Source organism: Tursiops truncatus, chromosome 11 (genome assembly GCF_011762595.2).
Source record: "Tursiops truncatus isolate mTurTru1 chromosome 11, mTurTru1.mat.Y, whole genome shotgun sequence".
Classification (NCBI taxonomy): domain Eukaryota; kingdom Metazoa; phylum Chordata; class Mammalia; order Artiodactyla; family Delphinidae; genus Tursiops; species Tursiops truncatus.
In genome coordinates this window covers 41,417,838-41,440,346 of record NC_047044.1, presented here as the reverse complement: position 1 = coordinate 41,440,346, position 22,509 = coordinate 41,417,838, and the positions used below count along the sequence as shown (strand labels likewise).

General features: G+C 38.6%; 1 protein-coding gene across 2 annotated transcripts in view; it reads left to right on the top strand.

Moving 5' to 3' along the window:
* The first annotated feature begins 609 nt into the window (after positions 1-609).
* The window catches only part of ZDHHC17 (zDHHC palmitoyltransferase 17), a 139,104-nt gene continuing 117,204 nt past the window's right edge, over positions 610-22,509 (top strand). For both annotated transcript variants that reach the window (XR_012324284.1, XM_073788386.1), the window contains exon 1: positions 610-736. Coding sequence is in view for 1 of the 2 variants with exons in the window: in XM_073788386.1 (XP_073644487.1) it covers positions 644-736 (93 nt within the window). In the remaining variant the exon portion in view is untranslated. The remainder of the gene's footprint in view (positions 737-22,509) is intronic.

Below are 22,509 nucleotides of genomic sequence, written 5' to 3'. Positions count from 1 at the left end.
CCGGAGGCATAAATTGCGGGATGACCTTTTTGAATGCGGAGAAAGGGGTGCGTGTTTCGTCTTCTGGAGCGATGCACATCTGGATTCAAGCCTGAGAGCCCAAAACCTAGTACCTGGAGCGAAGTGATGGTTCCACTCCGGGTCTCTGAGAAGCGGTCCCGGGGGTCTCGTATCGGGACAGTGGGGCTTGCGAGCTTGGCCGCCCCGACTGCCGGGGATCCCGAATCTCGGCTGCGCCTCTCCGGAGCCCTGCTTTCGTTCCCGTGCCGCCGCTTGGTTTCTCACGTTAACTACCCGGTTGCCCAGCAGCCGCCTCCCCGGGGTAGCCAGAGGCGCACAGCTGCCTGGGGCGCGGGCCCGCTTGCGAGTGGCAGCGCCCACGCCCAGAGCCTTCCGCCCGCCTGCCCCGGCGCAGTGCAGCAGAGCGCGCTCCCGCTCGGGCCGGGCCGGGCCGGGCCGGCACGCGCGCACGCGCGCAGGGACCCGTGCTCCCCGAGGGGGGAGGGGGCAGAGGGGGCGTCACGGGGGGAAGGGAAGGAGGAGGAGGAGGCGGCCGCGTTGCCTCCGGCGGGGCTCGAGCTCGCCCTCGCGCTCGCCCTCCGCCTTGCCCGAACCCTGCGAGGGTGAAACGCTTTCTCCCGGCATGCAGCGGGAGGAGGGATTTAACACCAAGATGGCGGACGGCCCGGATGAGTACGAGACCGAAGCGGGCTGCGTGCCCCTTCTCCATCCAGAGGTGAGAAACGGCGCCGAGCCCATTCCTAGCCCTTCGATCCTCCAACCTTTCTCCCCCGGACTCGCAGGGGGCGGTGGCCTGCGTGTTCGGGGTAGTGGAACGCGCGGAAGTTGGGGAGGGCGGGGAGGCAAATCCAGGCCCGAGCGCGGCTGTGAGCGGATAACGGGGGAGGAGATAGCGGGGCGGGCCCGGCCGGGGCGGGCTCTGGGACGCCGTCCCTGGCTGTGCCTGGAGGACAGAGGTGGAGATGTTGACGGTTCTACTCTGTCGCCGCGCTACTCGCGGGTGCAGTGGCGGCGGGGGCCTGGTGCTTGTTTGGAACCGCATGATAAGCTCTAGTCCTGCTCCAAGCCTCTCGGGGCGAGAAGGAAGCGCGTCTGGTTTTGATTTCTTCTCATTTCCTTCGCCAGAGTGAATGACGGTTATCTATTTCTCCCATTTGGCTCACTGTGGGGGAGTGTAGGGGACGAACACAGTTTTTTGGCCAAAGTGATGTCCTTCCCGTGATGCAGTAGGCAGCACCTCGGGGCCCCTTGTGTCGGATGTCCTTCTTTGAGCGTTTGTCCTTAAGCGATTAAAAAGAGAGGTCAAAACTTTTGGGAATAGACCCACGCTCACATTAGCTTGTCAAAGTACCCTGTTTTTTCGGGGGGGGGGCGGGAGCCAGAGGAGGACAGTGCAACACGTTTCCCATCACATGAGTATCTTCACCTGTAAGTAAACAGTGCCCCTCTCCAAGATCAGTAGCATTCTGTTAGTTTATAGCTGAGCTAGTGTTAGTTCAGGCCTGGAAGCAATTCTTGATGCATTCCGGTTTTTAATGATCCACAGTGATGTGCGGAGGGCAGCAGCAAAGCTTGCTGAAGAACTCCTGTAGTTTTTATGAGCTTAAGGGTTGAAGACAATCTTTGTGTTGTAGGGTGAACAAACATGGAAGTCTCTACCTGGTTATCTTGCATTAGAATGATTCTGTTTATTTCTGGAGTTGGGATTATAGCATGCTTATATTACTTAGTATAATATAAATACAAGCACTTACCCATGTTATATGTTAATACTCATCACCTTCTCATTCATCACTTTGACTTATCAAAAACAGTGGCACAGTTCCTTAGGAATATACCTGGGCCACTCTCAATGAAAAGGCTACTTTGGATTTCTGACAAACAGAGTTCTACAGTAAAACTAAACTTTTTTTTTTTTGACCAAAGTGGTAAAAAAAAATTCTCAGAATTGGCATCGGAGACATCTCTCTTTTAGTTCACACTTTAGGCCCTAAAAATATATCAAGAAATAGACAAAGTTTTCAGATGATGCATTGAAAATGTTGCTAAGGAATATTTCTATTCATCTACTCCTGTGAAAGTATTTTAAATACTTAAATATTGATTCTATAACATAAATCTTCTCTCTTCGTAAACCTTTGCTTTGTGAAATAGTTCATTGTTTGGTACTTTAGGAATAATTTCAACAGGCAACAAATCCAGAAATTGCTTGGTATAATGTAATGGCCTGTAGGCTTGGAATTTAGAGACCAGTCTTCAGGTTGCCATTTCATAGACTATTACTAGAAAATCAACTTCCTCATCATTGAAAGTGGAAGTTGAAGTAGATGATATCTACCATTCCTTTTTGCTTGACAAACACAAGGTCCACTTAGTTTAGGTGTTTTGAGTCTTAAGCTCATAACTACCAGGCCTAAGGTCTTTCTGAATTTTTGCTGTGGTTAGTTTTGCATTCACACCTGGTACAGACCTGGTATAGTTCTGCTGCTTTCTTGCTGTGCATTCTTGGGCAAGCTACTTCCCTGAGTTTTGGCTTCATGATTTATAATAATGGGATGAAATAATAATAACTAATAAGCTAAGGATTAAGTGAGGTAATATATTCATTTTTGTTGTTAAAGTAAGTGGTGTCTTCCTACTCCCTTGGAAAGAAACCTAGCAAACCTTTTTTGCGTTGGTGAGCAAATAATAGTACCTTTTACTCGTTTTTGGAGAGAACATAGACTTTTGGTCAAACTTGGGTTCCAATTCTGGATTTGTAGTAATTAGCCAAGTAACCTGAGACAGGTTCTTAATCTCTTAAAGCCTCAATTTGTTCATCAGAAAATGGAGATGCTGCCTAGTTCACTTGGCTTTAAGGGATTAGGTGAGACTCTTTGTTGAGGTTTAAGAACTGGCACATTGTAGGTGCTCAGTTAATGTTACTCCTTTCTCCACCAAAAGGAGGGCGGTGTTATATATTTATTTTGATTTTGATGACTGGTGTAGAAACTTGTGTGGGTTTTAATTTAGTGGAATAGGATCTTGTAGGAACAAGTTTATTTTACTTTTTATGTTCAAATTTAACATTGTGTCACAAAAATAGTTTCTCACTATTTGTTGAATAGATGAATTATTTGTGGGATAAAGAAATTAGCTATCCTTAAATCTCCTGTTAGTATGCAGACTGCTCACTGTTAAAACCTTTCTTAGGGAATTATGTAATTAGATTAACAACAAACCCTTCTTTTTAGAGATATTTGCTATGAGAGAACCTTACTTTTCAATTAATTAAATAATCCATTCATTTAGTCAGTCACTTAAACATTTGTTTATCTTGAGACTTCAGTATATTTGTGGTAAATACAGTGAGAAACAGTATAGGATACTGGTCAAGAGCCAAGACTCTGGTGACAAATGGAGAATCTAGGTTCTGCCACTTACTATCATCATGGTCAAATTACATTTTACGCTTTTGTGAAATTAGGATAATAGTACCTACCTCTTAGAGTCGTTGTGAGTATTAACTAGAATAATGTTTGTAAAGCAGTCATCACAGACCTAGGCATGTAGACTGCCAAGCAAATGTAAAGGGCTCTGACATATAGTGAGTACTGATGCTGTTGACTTTGTTTTCTGATGAAATAAGATTGTTTTATTTTAATGGAAGAAATTAGAGGCTATTTGGAAAAAGATAAACTGATTATCAGGGGATTAGGGTGCTAATCCCAGCTCTTCCATTTTAGGCTAGCGGACATTTAAACTACACTTAGTTTCTTTGCTTTTAAGATAAAGAGGCTAGACTGGACGCTCTCTTCAGATTTCTTTAAACTCTAATGCTCTGTTGTATGTTGTGATTTTTCAAGATTGATAGGCTTGAGCATCTATCTGCTAGATGCATAGCACTGTACTAGGTTATATGGATGAAAATAGAATAAATACAATAGCTTCTGCTCTCCAGAAGTTAATGATCCAGTTGGAAAGATATCAGAATACAAATAAGTGCTGAAATGAGAAGTGTAGCCTGTAAGTAGGTTTGGATTTCTGTTATCTAGAATGGTTAGAAGTAAAACTTCAGCAGAGATAAAGACCATATGTTGGTCTACAGGTCCAGCTGGCTTGCTGTCACCAGCCTTCCGTTTCACTCACTAGTATGTCCTCAGTAAGCCTTCTCTGCTCTTTCATAGAATGAGGCCACAATACTCCCTTCAGCCAGAGTATTATTATAAGGGCTCTCTGTCTCAGCAAGGTCTGACTCAGAGCTTTGAACTGGATTGCCTAGATTACCTGGGGCTTTCATCTCTTGCTTGCTTCCTTTTTTTCTCAATTTCAAACTACTGCCTTTTCTCTAATGTCTCATTTTTTTTTTAATGGTAACTTTTTTGCTTCACATGAAATTTGTCCATGTTCATGTCTCATTTTTTCTTTGTTTAGAATATTAAACTGAAGAACTACTACATCTCCTGTCTTTACAGATTTTACAGAATCTATTGTTTGAAACTTTTCTTCAGTGAAAGTGATTTTGCCTTTTTCCATTACTAAATTTTTTTGCCCGATTATATAGAGATACACATGTGTACAGATATATAAATTAACTCATTTGTTTTCATAAAGCAGATGGAAAGTTACTTTGAAAATTACTTTTCTTTTTCTGATAGATTGCTGGCACACTCTTTCCCTTCAAAACATGTCTTTCTGTCAGTCTTTAGGATCTGATGCCTTTTTTATTCAGCAAAAATGCTATAGTCCATATACTTGTAATTTAGATTTAAAAATACTATACCCTAAGCATAGTAACTACTGAGTCAATATATAAAAATGAAAATGCAACTAATCGGTGACCTCCTGGACTGTGGCAAAGCCAAAGTTGAAAATTACTGACGTGTAGAACCAAAAAATTATATTTGATTGTGAGAAATGCCACTTTACTGTTTTGACATCTTTGTTTTGTTTCGATCCCTATTTTTATTTAATTTGTGAGACCTATCCCAAAAGTATTTATTAAGAGGGGGCTGTGGAGTGGGTAAATATAAGAGGATGCAGGTTAAAAGTGAGAATGCTGGTGTTTGGCTGCTTGAGTTCAGATCCTAGTTTTGTACTTACTAGCTTTGTGACTCTGGGCAAGTTATTGAGCTGTGTTCCAATTTTCCAGACTAAAACGGGAATATAATAGCTCCTACCTCATGAAGCTGTCGTGAAGATGAAATGAGAGAATATATATAAAGTTCTGTGTCTGGCACTTAGTAACACAATACATGTTAGCTATTAATGTTATGATTAGTTATTAATACCTCAAGCAATAGTAGTATACATATATTAGATATTGAGGCAACTGTCTAGGTAGCTAAGATAACGAAAATTGGGGTTTGAGGAGAGGACAGGCAGAGTACTCTTTATTATAAGCCTTTTCTGCACTATTTAATGTTCTTAAAGATGTGTGCTTTGATATGAGGAGTGTTTGTTGAGCATCTCAGTATGGCCTTGATGCTTTGATAGGCCATAGAGTAATGAGGAATACAGAATAAGGCATTGTAAAATAACAAAAGGTGAATTGGAGGCCTTCAGATCCCTCAGGATAGATGAACGTGTGTGTGTATTTTGTTAAAAATTTAAAATGCATTGTGGACCTCCTTTCCTCTAGAGAGTATCCTAAGGGTGTGTTAGGGTAGTTAGGGTTGGTTAGTCATTTAAAGTGTCTTGATGTAGTGTGATTTTAACAGAACTCCTAACAGCCACATAATCCAGAAAGATGTTATTTCAATATCAGGGTTATGTGAAATTCTCTTTCAAAGCATCATCTATTTCTAATATTATTTTATGATTAGATTCTATTACAGATAGGTAATTCAAGAATAAAATATCAAATAGTTTAAGCTTTGGAATTTACAAAGTTGATTCAAGGCAGTATTATATTTATAAAATATGCAAGTAAAATTCTCACCCAGTGCAATAATTATCCATTTGTAGGATGATATCTTCTGTTAAATTCTCCTTAAAATAGAGCTACAGGCAGCTAATTTAAAAGTAGAGTGAAACTTGAGCCTTCTTTAAATGAGATATTATGAAGAACTTAATTTCCTGAATTATAGACGGCTAACAGAATATTTTTGATTTTTGTCTCAAATGGTGTTGAAAATTTTCCAAATGAATTACTCTACTTTCTAGGGTTAATACATACTAAATATGATAGAATCTTTCTTTGATAACTCAGAATATTATAGTGTCCTAGGCTTATCTTTCTGATTACTGATAATTATTGTTGAGGAGATGGAAATGATAGGGCTAAATGTACCTGAAGGGGTTTCTTTGTATATATGTCAGATAACCTGTGTTTTTTATCAGTTGTTTTATACTAGGAAAAATCAAGTGAAAAATACTGTTAATTACTGATTGAGATGTTACTGTACCCTCATTCAGTTTTTTAAAATGTATGTGTGTGTGTGTGTGTGTGTGTGTGTGTGTGTATGTGTATTATGAACTTCTGTTAATTTATGAAGGATTTAATGAAGGATGAACAAAACTGGTGACCAAAACTATTCCCATTATCATTAAAATAAATGAACGAATGAATGAATGAACAAACCCTTTTGTGAGCTGAGGAAGTTGCTTGTCGTGTTAGTTAGAATCCTTGGATTGCAGATGTCACCAACCTTTTAAAAATCTACTTGGGCAAAAAAGGGAATTTACTGGTCCACATAACCCAAACTCAGGATGGCAGGAGTGCAGTTGGACTCAAGGATAATTGGAACCTGAGCTGAGAATGTCACCAAGACAATCTTCTCTCTCTCCTCATCTCTGCCCTTCAGCTTCATTTTCTCCTAATGCAGAGTAGCTTCTTTCCTCTGTGTAGTGGTGACGTGGATGCCAGCGTTGATATCTCAAATCTCAGCTGACCATTAGAGAGGGACTGCTTGTCTTTCCTTATTCCACATTGGAAAGAGGCAGTGTGTCCACTCCTATGACCACAGGAGAGGGTCTGAACTTTGCCAAGCCATCTTGCTTGCAGTTGGAGGAGGAACAGTTTCCTTAAAGCAGGAATGCTAGCAAGGAAACTGTTTCTGTCCTCTGTACTCTTAGTGTGAAGAACTGTTTGTTTGCTTTGTTCCAGTCTTCTAGTTTTTTACGTACTTTGAGATGCTGTAATTACACTGCACTCATTGTTAACAGTAAATGTTCTAGTTGAGCTACTGAATAGCATGCTGCATGAATAATCTAGACCAAGATTGGGAAACTTCCTCTGTAAAGGCCAGATAGTAAGAATGTTCCAGTTTGTGGGCCATGTAGTCTCTGTAGCAACTACTCAGCTCTGTGGTGGTTGTATGAAAGCAGCTGTAGACAATATGGAAATGAATGGGTGTGCTGTGTTTCAATAAAACTTTATATGTAAAGTCAGGTGCTGGGCCAGATTTGAACTGTGGACTCTATTTGCCAGCCCTGATCTAGATAATACATAGGAACTCCAAGAAATTTATTTTAAAATATATGATATTTCAGTGCATTAAATCCCATTAACCACTGGTGTGCAATAACTTCATCAGAACTAGATTTGCATGGTAGATGGGTTGGGTAAAGTAAGAATGTGTGTGTGTGTGTGTGTGTGTGTGTGTGTGTGTGTGTGTGTATTAGAACCTTGTGGAGAACTTCGTTAGAATACACGTGTTTCCATATACACCTCTCACAGTTTCTAATTTAGTATTTGGGTTTGTGGTATGTATGTTTTGAAAAACTTTCAGAGATGATTCTGATAATACCATACTTCATCCTCCCCTCTCTGATACGCACTTGATGTGTGGGAAAAGTTTTATTACTTTTTTTTTTTTAACACAAGGAGGAAGAAAGTAGCTAATTTTACGTTTAAGGTATGAGGCATTGTATTGTGTGCTTTTCACGTTATCTTCTCAATCTGATGGATAATCACAATGGTAATTGCTAACAGTTACCGAATTATAACTGAACTAGCCACTGTCCTAAACAGTTTTGCTTATATATTCATTCATTTAATTCTCACACCTTTCTTAATACCTTTTTTACAAATGAGAGGATTGAGGCATAGAGAGGGTAAGTAACTTGCTTGGTAAGTGGCAGAATTGAATTAGAATCCAGGTTCAGACTGCTTGAATCCAGTTGCCCATTTTGTATTGTGATAGTGATGATACAGAGTTGATTGAATAGTTAGCTGTGATGGCAAAAGTCCTCATTTATTGGAAAAAATATTTTTAATAGACTATTTTTTAGAGTAGTTTGAGGTTCACAGCAACATTGAGCAGAAAGTACAGAGAATTCCCGTATACCCTGTGTCAACAACTTGCCCCGGAGGTGGCACATTTGTTACAGTTGATGAACCTGTGTTGACACATCATTATCACCCAAAGTCTGTACTTTACCTTAGGGTTCACTTTTGGGTTTTAATATGGGTTTTGACAAAGATATAATGACATGTATCCACTATTACAGTATCATACAGAATAGTTTCACTACCCTAAAAATCCTTTGTGTTCCGCCTACTCATCCCTCCCTCTCTGCTAACTCTGGCAACCACTGATCTTTTTGCTGTCTCCATAGTTTTCCCTTTACCATAATGTCATGTACAGTTGATCCTTGAACAACACATGTTTGAACTGTGTGGATCCACTTATGCACGGATTTTTTTCAGTAGTAAATACTACAGTACTATGTGCATCTTACAATCAACAGCATCTTTGATTCTGAGGAATCCTGCCTCTACATAAAGTTTAGAACGGCACTTGACACATAGAGTTAGCCATCGTCTGTTTTATAATCTTTCCTTTCTTTCTGCTGTTCAAGGTTATGAGAGAGAATTTTAACAGATTGTTAAATCTGTTTCTACCTTGGAGATTTTATCTCCCTTCACTGTGATTATAAATACTCATTAATCTTCATTCATAATTCTGTAACTATGATCATGAATAAATTGTAGACATTATTTTCTAAGGAAATTTTGCTTTCTGATAGAACACTTGATATAAATATCCAGATCTTACAGCTGTTTATGTAAGAAGTTAATTAACTTGATTTCATAAGTTCCCATTATTTATACTTGTTTTTTCCTTATTTGTCTCCTTTTTCCTGTGGGTAATTGTATGTTACTAAGTCCAAAAAAAGGCCACACTTGGGGAAAAAAATTGACAAACTAGAATCTAGCAGACCAAATAAAAACTTAAACTTTCTGAAATATCCTAACATGTGATTTATTTTGTATTGTTGGATAGTATATGAATTTTCAAGGTATCAGAAATTTAAATTCCAGCATGGGCTTTTGGCTTTTAAAAGAAAGCAGCACGGAATTATTGTCAAAAAAATTTAAATAGTACAGAAGGCTATGTAGTAGAAGGTAAAAGCATATATAAATGTATATTTCATATACACGCTTATATACATTTATTTCCTTGTTTTTGTCACATAAATGGTATCATACAATGTTATACAATTTACATTTTTTCTGAATACACTTTGGCCATAGTTTCATCTTAGCGTATGATGATCTTTCCCGTTCTTTGTAATGTCTAGACCTGCCTTGTCCAATATGGTAGCCACCAATGACATGTGGCTATTTAAATTTAAATTGATTAAAATGAATAAAATAAAAAATTGAGTTTTCAGTCATATTAGTCACATTTTAAGTGTTTATTAGCCATGTGTGGCTAGTGACTACTGTTTTAGACAGCACAGAAATATAGAATATATCAGTAATTGCAGAAAGTTATGGGATAACACTGGTCTGGACAGTTTTTAAAAAATTTATGTCTTTTAAAAGTATTTTTTACTACGTAACTATTTTTATTGAGACATATTGTGTTTATAAGTTGCACATATTTTAAATGTTTAAGTTGATGACTTTCTTTGAATTAAAATCTTTTATATGGAGATAATTGTAGATTCTCATGTAGTTGTAAGAAAAAATGCAGAGAGATCCTGTGTACCCTTTACCCATATTTTCCCAATGCTAACGCCTTGCAAAATTATAATACCACATCCAGGAGATTGATATTGAATCAGTGAAGTTACAGAATATTTCTATCACCACAGAGATCTTTCATATTGCCTTTGTATACCCATACCAATCTATTCTCCCATTTCTATAATTTTGTAATTTTAAGAATGTTATTTAACTGGAATCATGTTGAGTGTATCCCTGTGGGACTGGCTTTTTTTCATTCAGCATAATACTTTGGAGATTCATCCAGGTGTTAGCATGTATCAGTAGTTCATTCCTTATTATTACTAGGTAGTACGTTGGATGTACCACAGTTTATTTAACTATTTACCCATTGATGGACATCTGTGTTGTTTCCGATTCTTGGTTATTATAAATAAAGCTGCTTTAAATATTTGTGTAAAGGTCTTTGTGTTAACATAAGTTTTCGTTTCTGTAGGATAAATGCCCAGGAGTGCAGTTAGTGGGTCATATGATAGTTGTGTGTTAATATTTTTAAGAAACTATCAAGCTGTTTTCTGGAGTGGCTGTACATTTTACTTTACAACCAGCTGTATATGAGTAATCTGATCTCTCTGCATCTCCTTAGCCCATTTTAATAGGTATGTGATGATAAGTCATTGTGTTATTAATTTACATTTCCCTAATGGCTAATGATGCTGACTTTGTTTTCATGTGTTTATTTGCCATCTATATATCCTCCTGGGTTAAATGTCTCTTTGTGTCTGTATTAGTTTGCCAGGGCTGCCATAACAAAAGACCACATATGGAGTGGCTTAAATAATGGAAATTTATTTTCTCACAGTTCTGGAGGCTAGGAATCCAAGAACAACGTGATGGCAGGTTTGGCTTCTTCTGAGGTCTTACTCTGCTTAACAGATGGCAGCCCTCTTGCTGTGTCCTCAACATGGTTTTTCCATTGTGTATATGCATCTCTAGTGTCTGTGTGTCCAAATTTTCTCTTCCTCTAAGGACACCAGTCACACTGGATTAGGGCCCACCCTGATGACTTCATTTTAACTTGATTCCCTCTGTAAAGGGCCTAGCTCCAAATACGTTCACATTCTGAGGTACTAGAAGTTAGGGCTTCAACAGATGGATTTGGGGGGACACAATTCAGCCCATAACAGTATCTTTTGCCAACTTTAAAAAAATGGATTGTTAATTTTACTGTTGAGTTTTGAGAAGTTTCTGTTTTCATTTTTGTTTTTAATACCCTAGACACTAGTCTTTTGTTGTGGTTTGCAAATATTTTCTCCCAGTCTGTAGCTTGTCTGTTCATCCTCATAACAGGGTCTTTCTCAGAGCATAAATTTAAATTTTGATGAATTTCAGTTTATAAATTTTTTCTTTTATGGATTGTGCTTTTTATGTCAAGTTTAAGATCTCTTTGCCTAGCTATAGATCCAAGAGTTTTTTTGCCTTTTTCTTTTTTAAACAGTTTATGGTTTTACATGTAACATTTAAGTTTAAGTTCAGGATCAATTTTGAATTACTTTTTGTATAAATTGTGAGAATTAGGTTGAACTTCATTTTTTCTCCCCCTTTAAATGTCCAACTACTCCAGCACTATTTGTTGAAAAGCTTATCGTTCCTCCATTGAATTGCTTTTACATGTTGTCAAAATCAGGTGAGCATATTTGTATGTTTTTATTTCTGGGTTCTATCTTCTGTTTCATTGATCTGTGTGTCTGTCTCTCAGCCAGTACGACACAATCTTGATTGTTGGAGCTATATAATAGGTCTTGAAATTGAGTAGACTCCTTCCTACAATTCTTTTTTTTTTTAAATTATTTTGCCTGTTTTAGTTGCTTTCGCATATAAATTTTATTTATTTTTAGTGTTTATTTAAAATAATATTTTTATTGGAGTATAACTGCTTTACAATGTTGTGTTAGTTTTTGCTGTACAATAAAGTGAATCAGCTGTATGTATACCTATATCCCCTCCCTCTTGGACCTCCCTCCCACCCCCCACCCCACCCATCTAGGTCGTCAGAGAGCACCGAGGTGAGCTTCCTGTGCTTTATAGCATGTTCCCACTAGCTATCTATTTTACACATGGTAGTGTATATATGCAGTCCTAATCTCCCAATTCGTCCCACACTCCCTTTCCTCCCCGTGTCCACATGTCCGTTCTCTACCTCTGTGTCTCTATTCCTGCCCTGCAAATAGGTTCATCTGTACCATTTTTCTAGACTCCACATATATGTGTTAATATATGATACTTATTTTTCTCTTTCTGGCTTACTTCACTCTGTATGATAAACTCTAGGTCCATCCACATCTCTACAAATGACCCAATTTCATTTCTTTTTATGGCTGAGTAATATTCCATTGTATATATGTACCACATCTTCTTTATCCATTCATCTGTCATTGGATATTTAGGTTGTTTTCATGTCCTGGCTATTGTAAATAGTGCTGCAATGAACATTGGGGTACATATGTCCTTTTGAGTTATGGTTTTCTCAGGGTATATGCCCAGTAGTGGGATTGCTGGGTCATATGGTAGTTCTCTTTTTAGTTTTTTAAGGAACCTCCATACTGTTCTCCATAGTGGCTGTATCAATTTACATTCCCATCAACAGTACAAGAGGGTTCTCTTTTCTTCACATCCTCACCAGCATTTATTGTTTGTAGATCTTTTGATGATGGCCCTTCTGACTGGTGTGAGGTGATACCTCATGGTAGTTTTCATTTCCATTTCTCTAATAATTAGTGATGTTGAGCATCCATTTATATGCCCCTTGGCCATTTGTCTGTCCTCCTTGGAGAGATGTCTGTTTAGGTCTTCCACCCATTTTGTTTTAAAATAAATTTATTTATTTTATTAATTTATTTTTGGCTGCATTGCGTCTTTGTTGCTGTGCACGGGCTTTCTCTAGTTATGGTGAGTGGGGGCTACTCTTTGTTGCAGTGTGCGGGCTTCTCATTGCGGTGGCTTCTCTTGTGGAGCTCGGGCTCTAGGAGCACAGGCTTCACTAGTTGTGGCACACAGGCTCAGTAGTTGTGGCTTGCAGGCTCTACAGTGCAGGCTCAGTAGTTGTGGTGCATGGGCTTAGTTGCTCTGCAGCATGTGGGATCTTCCCAGACCAGAGCTTGAACCTGTGTCCCCTGCATTGGCAGGCAGATTCTTAACCACTGTGCCACCAGGGAAGCCCTGCCCATTTTTTGATTGGGTTGTTTTTTCTGACATTGAGCTCCATGAGCTGTTTGTATATTTTGGAGATTAATCCTTTGTCTGTTGCTTCGTTTGCAAATATTTTCTCCCATTCTGAGGGTTGTCTTTTCATCTTGTTTATGGTTTCCTTTGCTGTGCAAAAGCTTTTAAGTTTCATTGGGTTTCATTTGTTTATTTTTGTTTTTATTTTCATTACTGTAGGAGGTGGGTCAAAAAAGATCTTGCTGTGGTCTATGTCAAAGAGTGTTTTTCCTATGTTTTCCTCTAAGAGTTTTATAGTATCCATTCTTACATTTAGGTCTTTAATCCATTTTGAGTTTATTTTTGTGTATGGTGTTAGGGAGTGTTCTAATTTCATTCTTTTACATGTAGCTGTCTAGTGTTCCCAGCACCACTTATTGAAGAGGCTGTCTTTTCTCCATTTTATGTTCTTGCCTCCTTTGTCATAAATTAGGTGACCATATGTACATGGGTTTACCTCTGGGCTTTCTGTCCTGTACCATTGATCTATATTGCTGTTGTTGTGCCAGTACCATACTGTCTTGATTATTGTAGCTTTGTAGTATAGTTTGAAGTCAGGGAGCCTGATTCCTCCAGCTCCATTTTTCTTTCTCAAGATTGCTTTGGCTATTCAGGGTCCTTTCTGTTTCCATACAAATTGTAAAATTTTTTGTTCTCCTTCTGTGAAGAATGCAATTGTCAATTTGATAGGGATTGCATTGACTCTGTAGATTGCTTAGGATAATATAGTCATTTTCACAGTATTGATTCTTCCATTCCAAGAACATGGTATATCTTTCCATCTCTTTGTGTCATTTTTGACTTCTTTCATCAGGGTTTTATAGTTTTCGGAGTACAGGTCTTTTGCCTCCTTACGTAGGCTTATTCTAGGTATTTTACTCTTTTTGTTGCAGTGGTAAAGGGGATTGTTTCCCTAATTTCTCTTTCTGATCTTTCGTTGTTAGTGTATAGGAATGTAAGAGATTTCTGTGCATTAATTTTGTATCCTGTAACTTTACCAGATTCATTGATTAGCTCTAGTAGTTTTCTGGTGGCATCTTTAGGATATTGTGTGTATAGTATCATTTCATCTGCAAACAGTGACAGATTTACTTCTTCTTTTCCAATTTGTATTCCTTTTATTTTTTTCTTCTCTGATTGCCATGGCTAGGACTTCCAAACTATGTTGAATAAGAGTGACGAGAGTGGACATCCTTGTCTTGTTCCTGATCTTAGAGGAAATGCTTTCAGTTTTTTCACCATTGAGAATGATGTTTGCTGTGGGTTTGTCATGTATGGCCTTTATTATGTTGAGGTAGTTTCCCTCTATGCCCACTTTCTGGAGAGTTTTTATCATAAATGGGTGTGAATTTGTCAGAAGCTTTTTCTGCATCTATTGAGATGATCATATGGTTTTTATTCTTCAATTTGTTAATGTGGTGTATCACATTAATTGATTTGTGTATACTGAAGAATCCATCCATTCCTGGGACAAATCCCACTTGATCATGGTGTATAATCTTTTCAATGTGTTGTTGGATTCTGTTTGCTTGTATTTTGTTGAGGAATTTTGGGTCTATGTTCATCATTGATATCAGTCTTTAATTTTCTTTTTTTTTTAAATCTTTTTTGGAGTATAATTGCTTTACAATGGTGTGTTAGTTTCTGCTTTATAACAAAGTGAATCAGTTATACATATACATATGTTCCCATATCTCTTCCCTCTTGCATCTCCCTCCCTCCCACCCTCCCTATCCCACCCCTCCAGGTGGTCACAAAGCACAGAGCGATCTCCTTGTGCTATGCGGCTGCTTCCCATTAGCTATCTACCTTACATTTGGTAGTGTATATATGTCCATGCCTCTTTCTCACTTTGTCACAGCTCACCCTTCCCCCTCCCCATATCCTCAAGTCCGTTCTCTAGTAGGTCTGTGTCTTTATTCCTGTCTTACCCCTAGGTTCTTCATGAGATTTTTTTTTCTTAAATTCCATATATATGTGTTAGCATATGGTATTTTTCTTTCTCTTTCTGACTTACTTTACTCTGTATGACAGACTCTAGGTCTATCCACCTCATTACAAATAGCTCAATTTCGTTTCTTTTTATGGCTGAATAATATTCCATTGTATATATGTGCCACATCTTCTTTATCCATTCATCTGATGATGGGCACTTAGGTTGTTTCCATCTCCAGGCTATTGTAAATAGAGCTGCAATGAACATTTTGGTACATGACTCTTTTTGAATTATGGTTTTCTCAGGGTGCATGCCCAGTATTGGGATTGCTGGTTCATATGGTAGTCCTATTTGTAGTTTTTTAAGGAACCTCCATACTGTTCTCCATAGTGGCTGTACCAATTCACATTCCCACCAACAGTGCAGGAGTGTTCCCTTTTCTCCACACCTTCTCCAGCGTTTATTGTTTCTAGATTTTTTGATGATGCCCATTCTGACTGGTGTGAGATGATATCTCATTGTAGTTTTGATTTGCATTTCTCTAATAATTAATGATGTTGAGCATTCTTTCATGTGTTTGTTGGCAGTCTGTATATCTTCTTTGGAGAAATGTCTATTTAGGTCTTCTGCCCATTTTTGGATTGAGTTGTTTGTTTTTTTGTTACTGAGCTGCATGAGCTGCTTGTAAATTTTGGAAATTAATCCTTTGTCAGTTGCTTCATTTGCAAATATTTTCTCCCATTCTGACAGTTGTCTTTTGGTCTTGTTTATGGTTTCCTTTGCTGTGAAAAAGCTTTGAAGTTTCATTTGTTCCCATTTGTTTATTTTTGTTTTTATTTCCATTTCTCTAGGAGGTGGGTCCAAAAGGATCTTGCTGTGATTTACGTCATAGAGTGTTCTGCTTATGTTTTCCTCTAAGAGTTTGATAGTGTCTGTCCTTACATTTAGGTCTTTAATCCATTTTGAGCTTATTTTTATGTATGGTGTTAGGGAGTGTTCATATACCTGTCGACTTACTGAAGAGGCTGTCTTTTTTCCACTGTATATTCCTGCCTCCTTTATCAAAGATAAGGGGACCATACGTGCATGGGTTTATATCTGGGCTTTCTTTCGTGTTCCATTGATCTATATATCTGTTTTTGTGCCAGTACCACACTGTCTTGATTACTGTAGCTTTGTAGTAGAGTCTGAAGTCAGGGAGCCTGATTCCTCCAGCTCCATTTTTCGTTCTCAAAATTGCTTTGGTTATTCGGGGTCTTTTGTGTCTCCATACAAATTGTGAAATTTTTTGTTCTTGTTCTGTGAAAAATGCCAGTGGTAGTTTGATAGGGATTGCACTGAATCTGTAGATTGCTTTGGGTAGTATAGTCATTTTCACAATGTTGATTCTTCCAATCCAAGAACATGGTATATCTCTTCATCTATTTGTATCATCATTAATTTCTTTCATCAGTGTCATAATTTTCTGCATACTGGTCTCTTGTCTCCTTAGGTAGGTTTATTCCTAGATACTTTATTCTTCTTGTTGCAATGGTAAATGGGAGTGTTTTCTTAATTTGTCTTTCAGAATTTTCATCACTAGTGTGTAAGAATGCCAGAGATTTCTGTGCATTAATTTTGTATCCTGCTACTTTACCAAATTCATGGATTAGCTCTAGTAGTTTTCTGGTAGCATCTTTAGGATTCTCTATGTATAGTATCATGTCATCTGCACACAGTGACAGTTTTACTTCTTTTCCGATTTGGATTCCTGTTATTTCTTTTTCTTCTCTGATTGCTGTGGCTAAAACTTCCAAAACTGTGTTGAATAAGAGTGGTGAGAGTGGAGAACCTTGTCTTGTTCCTGATCTTAGTGGGAATGGTTTCAGTTTTTCACCATTGAGGACGATGTTGGCTGTGGGTTTGTCATATATGGCCTATATTATGTTGCGGAAGGTTCCCTCTATGCCTACTTTCTGCAGGGTTTTTATCATAATGGGTGTTGAATTTTGTCGAAAGCTTTTTCTGCATCTATTGAGATGATCATATGGTTTTTCTCCTTCAGTTTGTTAGCATAGTGTATCACTTTGATTTATTTGCGTATATTGAAGAATCCTTGCATTCCTGGAATAAACCCCACTTGATCATGGTGTATGAGCCTTTTAGTGTGCTGTTGGATTGTTTGCTAGTATTTGGTTGAGGATTTTTGCATCTGTATTCATCAGTGATATTGGCCTGTAGTTTTCTTTCTTTGTGACTTCTTTTTCTGGTTTTGGTATTAGGGTGATGGTGGCCTCGTAGAATGAGTTTGGGAGTGTTCCTCCCTCTGCTATATTTTGGAAGAGTTTGAGAAGGATAGGTGTTAGCTCTTCTCTAAGTGTTTGATAGAATTCGCCTGTGAAGCCATGTGGTCCTGGGTTTTTGTTTGTTGGAAGATTTTTAATCACAGTTTCATATTCAGTGCTTGTGATTGGGCTCTTCATATTTTCTATTTCTTCCTGGTTCAATCTTGGCAGGTTGTGCATTTCTAAGAATTTGTTGATTTCTTCCAGGTTGTCCATTTTATTGGCATAGGGTTGCTTGTAGTAATCTCTCATGATCCTTTGTATTTCTGCAGTATCAGTTGTTACTTCTCCTTTTTCATTTCTAATTCTATTGATTTGAGTCTTCTCCCTTTTTTTCTTGATGAGTCTGGCTAATGGTTTATCAATTTTGTTTATCTTCTCAAAGAACCAGCTTTTAGTTTTATTGATCTTTGCTATCGTTTCCTTCATTTCTTTTTCACTTATTTCTATTCTGGTCTGTATGATATGTTTCCTTCTGCTAACTTTGGGGTTTTTTTGTTCTTCTTTCTCTAATTGCTTTCGGTGCAAGGTTAGGTTGTTTATTTGAGATGTTTCTTGTTTCTTAAGGTAGGATTGTATTCCTATAAACTTCCCTCTTAGAACTGCTTTTGCTGCATCCTATAGGTTTTGGGTCGTCGTGTCTCATTTGTTATTTGTTTCTAGGTATTTTTTGATTTCCTCTTTGATTTCTTCAGTGATCACTTCATTATTAAGTAGTGTATTGTTTAGCCTCCATGTGTTTGCATTTTTTACAGATCTTTTCCTGTAATTGATATCTAGTCTCATAGTGTTGTGGTCGGAAAAGATACTTGATACAATTTCAATTTTCTTAAATTTACCGAGGCAAGATTTGTGACCCAAGATATGATCTATCCTGGAGAATGTTCCATGAGCACTTGAGAAAAATGTGTATTCTGTTGTTTTTGGACGGAATATCCTATAAATATCAATTAAGTTTATCTTGTTTAATGTATTATTTAAAGCTTGTGTTTCCTTATTTATTTTCATTTTGGATGATTTGTCCATTGGTGAAAGTGAGGTGTTAAAGTCCCCTACTATGATCGTGTTACTGTCGAGTTCCCCTTTTATGGCTGTTAGCATTTGCCTTATGTATTGAGGTGCTCTTATGTTGGGTGCATAAATATTTACAATTGTTATATCTTCTTCTTGGATCAATCTCTTGATCATTATGTAGTGTTTCTTTGTCTCTTGTAATCGTCTCTATTTTAAAGTCTATTTTGTCTGATATGAGAATTGCTACTCCAGCTTTCTTTTGATTTTCATTTGCATGGAATATCTTTTTCCATCCCCTCACTTTCAGTCTGTATGTGTCCCTAGGTCTGAAGTGGGTCTCTTGTAGACAGCATATGGATCTTGTTTTTGTATACATTCAGCCAGTCTGTGTCTTTTGGGGGGAGCATTTAATCCATTTACATTTAAGGTAATTATCGATATGTATGTTCCTATTCCCATTTTCTTAATTGTTTGGGGTTTGTTATTGTAGGTCTTTTCCTTCTCTTGTGTTTCTTGCCTAGAGAAGTTCCTTTAGCATTTATTGTAAAGCTGGTTTGGTGGTGCTGAACTCCCAGCTTTTCCTTGTTTGTAAAGGTTTTAATTTCTCCATCAAATCTGAATGAGATCCCTGCTGGGTAGAGTAATCTTGGTTGTAGGTTTTTCCCCTTCATCACTTTAAATATGTCCTGACACTACCTTCTGGCTTGCAGTGTTTCTGCTGAAAGATCAGCTGTTAACCTTATGGGGATTCCCTTGTGTGTTATTTGTTGTTTTTCCCTTGCTGCTTTTAATATGTTTTCTTTGTATTTAATTTTTGATAGTTTGATTAATACGTGTCTTGGCGTGTTTCTCCTTGGATTTATCCTGTATGGGACTCTTATGCTTCCTGGACTTTATTAACTATTTCCTTTCTCATATTAGGGAAGTTTTCAACTATAATCTCTTCAAATATTTTCTCAGTCCCTTTCTTTTTGTCTTCTTCTTCTGGGACCCCTATAATTCGAATGTTGGTGCGTTTAATGTTGTCCCAGAGGTCTCTGAGACTGTCCTTAGTTCTTTTCATTCTTTTTTCTTTATTCTGCTGTTCAGTAATTATTTCCACTATTTTATCTTCCAGGTCACTTATCTGTTCTTCTGCCTCAGTTATTCTGCTATTGATCCCTTCTAGAGTATTTTTAATTTCATTTATTGTGTTGTTCATCATTGCTTCTTTCCTCTTTAGTTCTTCTAGGTCCTTGTTAAATGTTTCTTGCATTTTCTCTATTCTATTTCCAAGATTTTGGATCATCTTTACTATCATTATTCTGAATTCTCTTTCAGGTAGACTGTCTGTTTCCTCTTCATTTGTTAGGTCTGGTGGGTTTTAACTTGCTCCTTTATCTGCTGTGTGTTTTTCTGTCTTTTCATTTTGCTTATCTTACTGTGTTTGGGGTCTCCTTTTTGCAGGCTGCAGTTCGTAGTTCCCGTTGTTTTTGGTGTCTGTCCCCAGTGGCTAAGGTTGGTTCAGTGGGTTGTGTAGGCTTCCTGGTGGGGACTAGTGCCTGTGTTCTGGTGAATGAGGCTGGATCTTGTCTTTCTGGTGGGCAGGTGTACGTCTGATGGTGTGTTTTGGGGTGTCTGTGGCCTTATTATCATTTAGGCAGCCTCTCTGCTAATGGATGGGGCTGTGTACCTTTCTTGCTAGTTGTTTGGTATAGGGTGGATATCTAGCACTGTAGCTTGCTGGTTGTTGAGTGAAGCTGGGTCTTGGTGTTGAGATGGAGATCTCTGGGAGATTTTTGCCGTTTGATATTACGTGGAGCTGGGGCGTCTCTTGTGGACCAGTGTCCTGAAGTTGGCTCTCACCTTAGTTGCACAGCCGTGACTCCTGGCTGGAAGACCAGGAGACTGTCCTCCACATGGCTCAGAATAAAAGGGAAAAAAAATATAAAGAAAGAAAGAGAGAGAGGGGTGGGGGGAGGCAGGTAGGGAGGGAGGGAAGGAAAGGAAGGAAGGAAGGAAGAAGGAAAAAAGGAAAGAAAAAAAGGATAAAAATAAAATAAAGTTATTAAAATAAAAAATAATTATTAAGAAAAAAATTTTAAAAAGTTAAAAAACAACAACAAAAAAAAAACAACGGACGAACAGAACCCTAGGACAAATGGTGAAAGCAAAGCTATACAGACAATATCTCACACAGAAGCATACACATACACACTCACAAAAAGAGGAAAAGGGGAAAAAATAATCTATCTTGCTACCAAAGTCCACCTCCTTAACTTGGGATGATTTGTTGTCCATTCAGGTATTCCACAGATGCAGGGTACCTCAAGTTGATTGTGGAGCTTTAATCCGCTGGTCCTGAGGCTGCTGGGAGAGATTTCCCTTTCTCTTCTTTGTTCCCACAGCTCCCGGGGCTCAGCTTTAGATTTGGCCCCGCCTCTGCGTGTAGGTCGCCTGAGGGTGTCTGTTCTTCACTCAGACAGGACAGGGTTAAAGGAGCCGCTGATTCGGGGGCTCTGGCTCACTCAGGCCGGGGGGAGGGAGGGGCACAGAGTGCGGGGCGAGCCTGTGGCTGCAGAGGCCAGCGTGACATTGCACCAGCCTGAGGTGCGCCGTGCATTCTCCCGGGGAAGTTTTCCCTGGATCACGGGACCCTGGCAGTGGCGGGCTGCACAGGCTCCGGGGAGGGGACGTGGGGATAGTGACCTGTGCTCGCACACAGGCTTCTTGGTGGCGGCAGCAGCAGCCTTAGCGTCTCATGCCGGTCTCTAGGGTCAGCACTGATAGCCGCGGCTCGAGCCGGTCTCTGGAGCTCCTTTAAGCAGTGCTCTTAATCCCCTCTCCTCTCACACCAGGAAACAAAGCGGCAAGAAAAAGTCTCTTGTCTCTTCGGCATCTCCAGACGTTTCCCGACTCCCTCCCGGCTAGCCAGCAGTGGTGCACTAACCCCTTAAGGCTGTGTTTACGCGGCCAACTCCAGTCCTCTCCCTGGGATCTAAACTCCAAAGCCCGAGCCTCAGCTCCCAGCCCCCGCCCGTCCCCTGTAATTTTCTTTTTTTGTGATATCTTTGTCTGGTTTTGGTATCAGGGTGATGGTGGCCTCGAAGAACGAATTCGGGAGTGTTTCTCCCTCTGTAATTTTTTGGAAGAGTTTGAGGAGGATAGTGTTAGCTCTTCTCTAAATGTTTGATAGAATTTGCCTGTGAAGCCATCTGGTTCTGGACTTTTGTTTGTTGGAAGATTTTTAATTACAGTTTCAATTTCATTCCTTGTGACAGGTCTGTTTATATATTCTAATTCTTGGAAAATTGTACCTTTCCAAGAATTTGCACATTTCTTCGAGGTTGTCCATTTTATTGGCATATAGTTGCTTGTAGTAGTCTCTTATAATCCGTTTTATCTCTGTGGTGTCAGTTGTGATCTCTCCTTTTTCATTTCTAATTTTACTGATTTGCGTCCTCTCCCTTTTTTTCTTGTTAATTCTAGCTAAGGGTTTATCGATTTTGTTTATCTTCTCAAAGAACTAACTTTTACTTTTATTGATCTTTGCTATTGTTTTCTTTGTTTCTATTTCATTTACTTCTGCTCTGATCTTTATGATTTCTTTCCTACTACTGACTTTGGGTTTTCTTTGTTCTTCTTTCTCTGTTTGCTTTAGGTGTAAGATTAGATTGTTAATTTGAGATTTTTCTTGTTTCTTGAGGTGGGATCGAATTGCTATAAACTTCCCTCTTAAAACTGCTTCTGCTGCATCCCATAGGTTGTGGGTCATTTTGTATTTTTGTCATTTTTCTGTGTGCTTTTGATTTCTTCAGTGATCTCTTGATTATTTAGTAGCACCCTGTTTAGCCTCCATGTATTTGTGTTTTTTACAGTTTTTTCCCCCTGTAATTGATTTCTAATCTCATAGCGATTATAATCTCAGAAAAGATGCTTGATATGATTTCAGTCTTCTTGAATTTTCCGAGGCTTGATTTGTGACCCAAGATGTGATCTATCCTGGAGAGTGTTCTGTGTGGACTTGAGAAGGAAGTGTATTCTGCTACTTTCAGATGGAATGTCCTATAAATATCAATTAAATATATCTGGTCCAT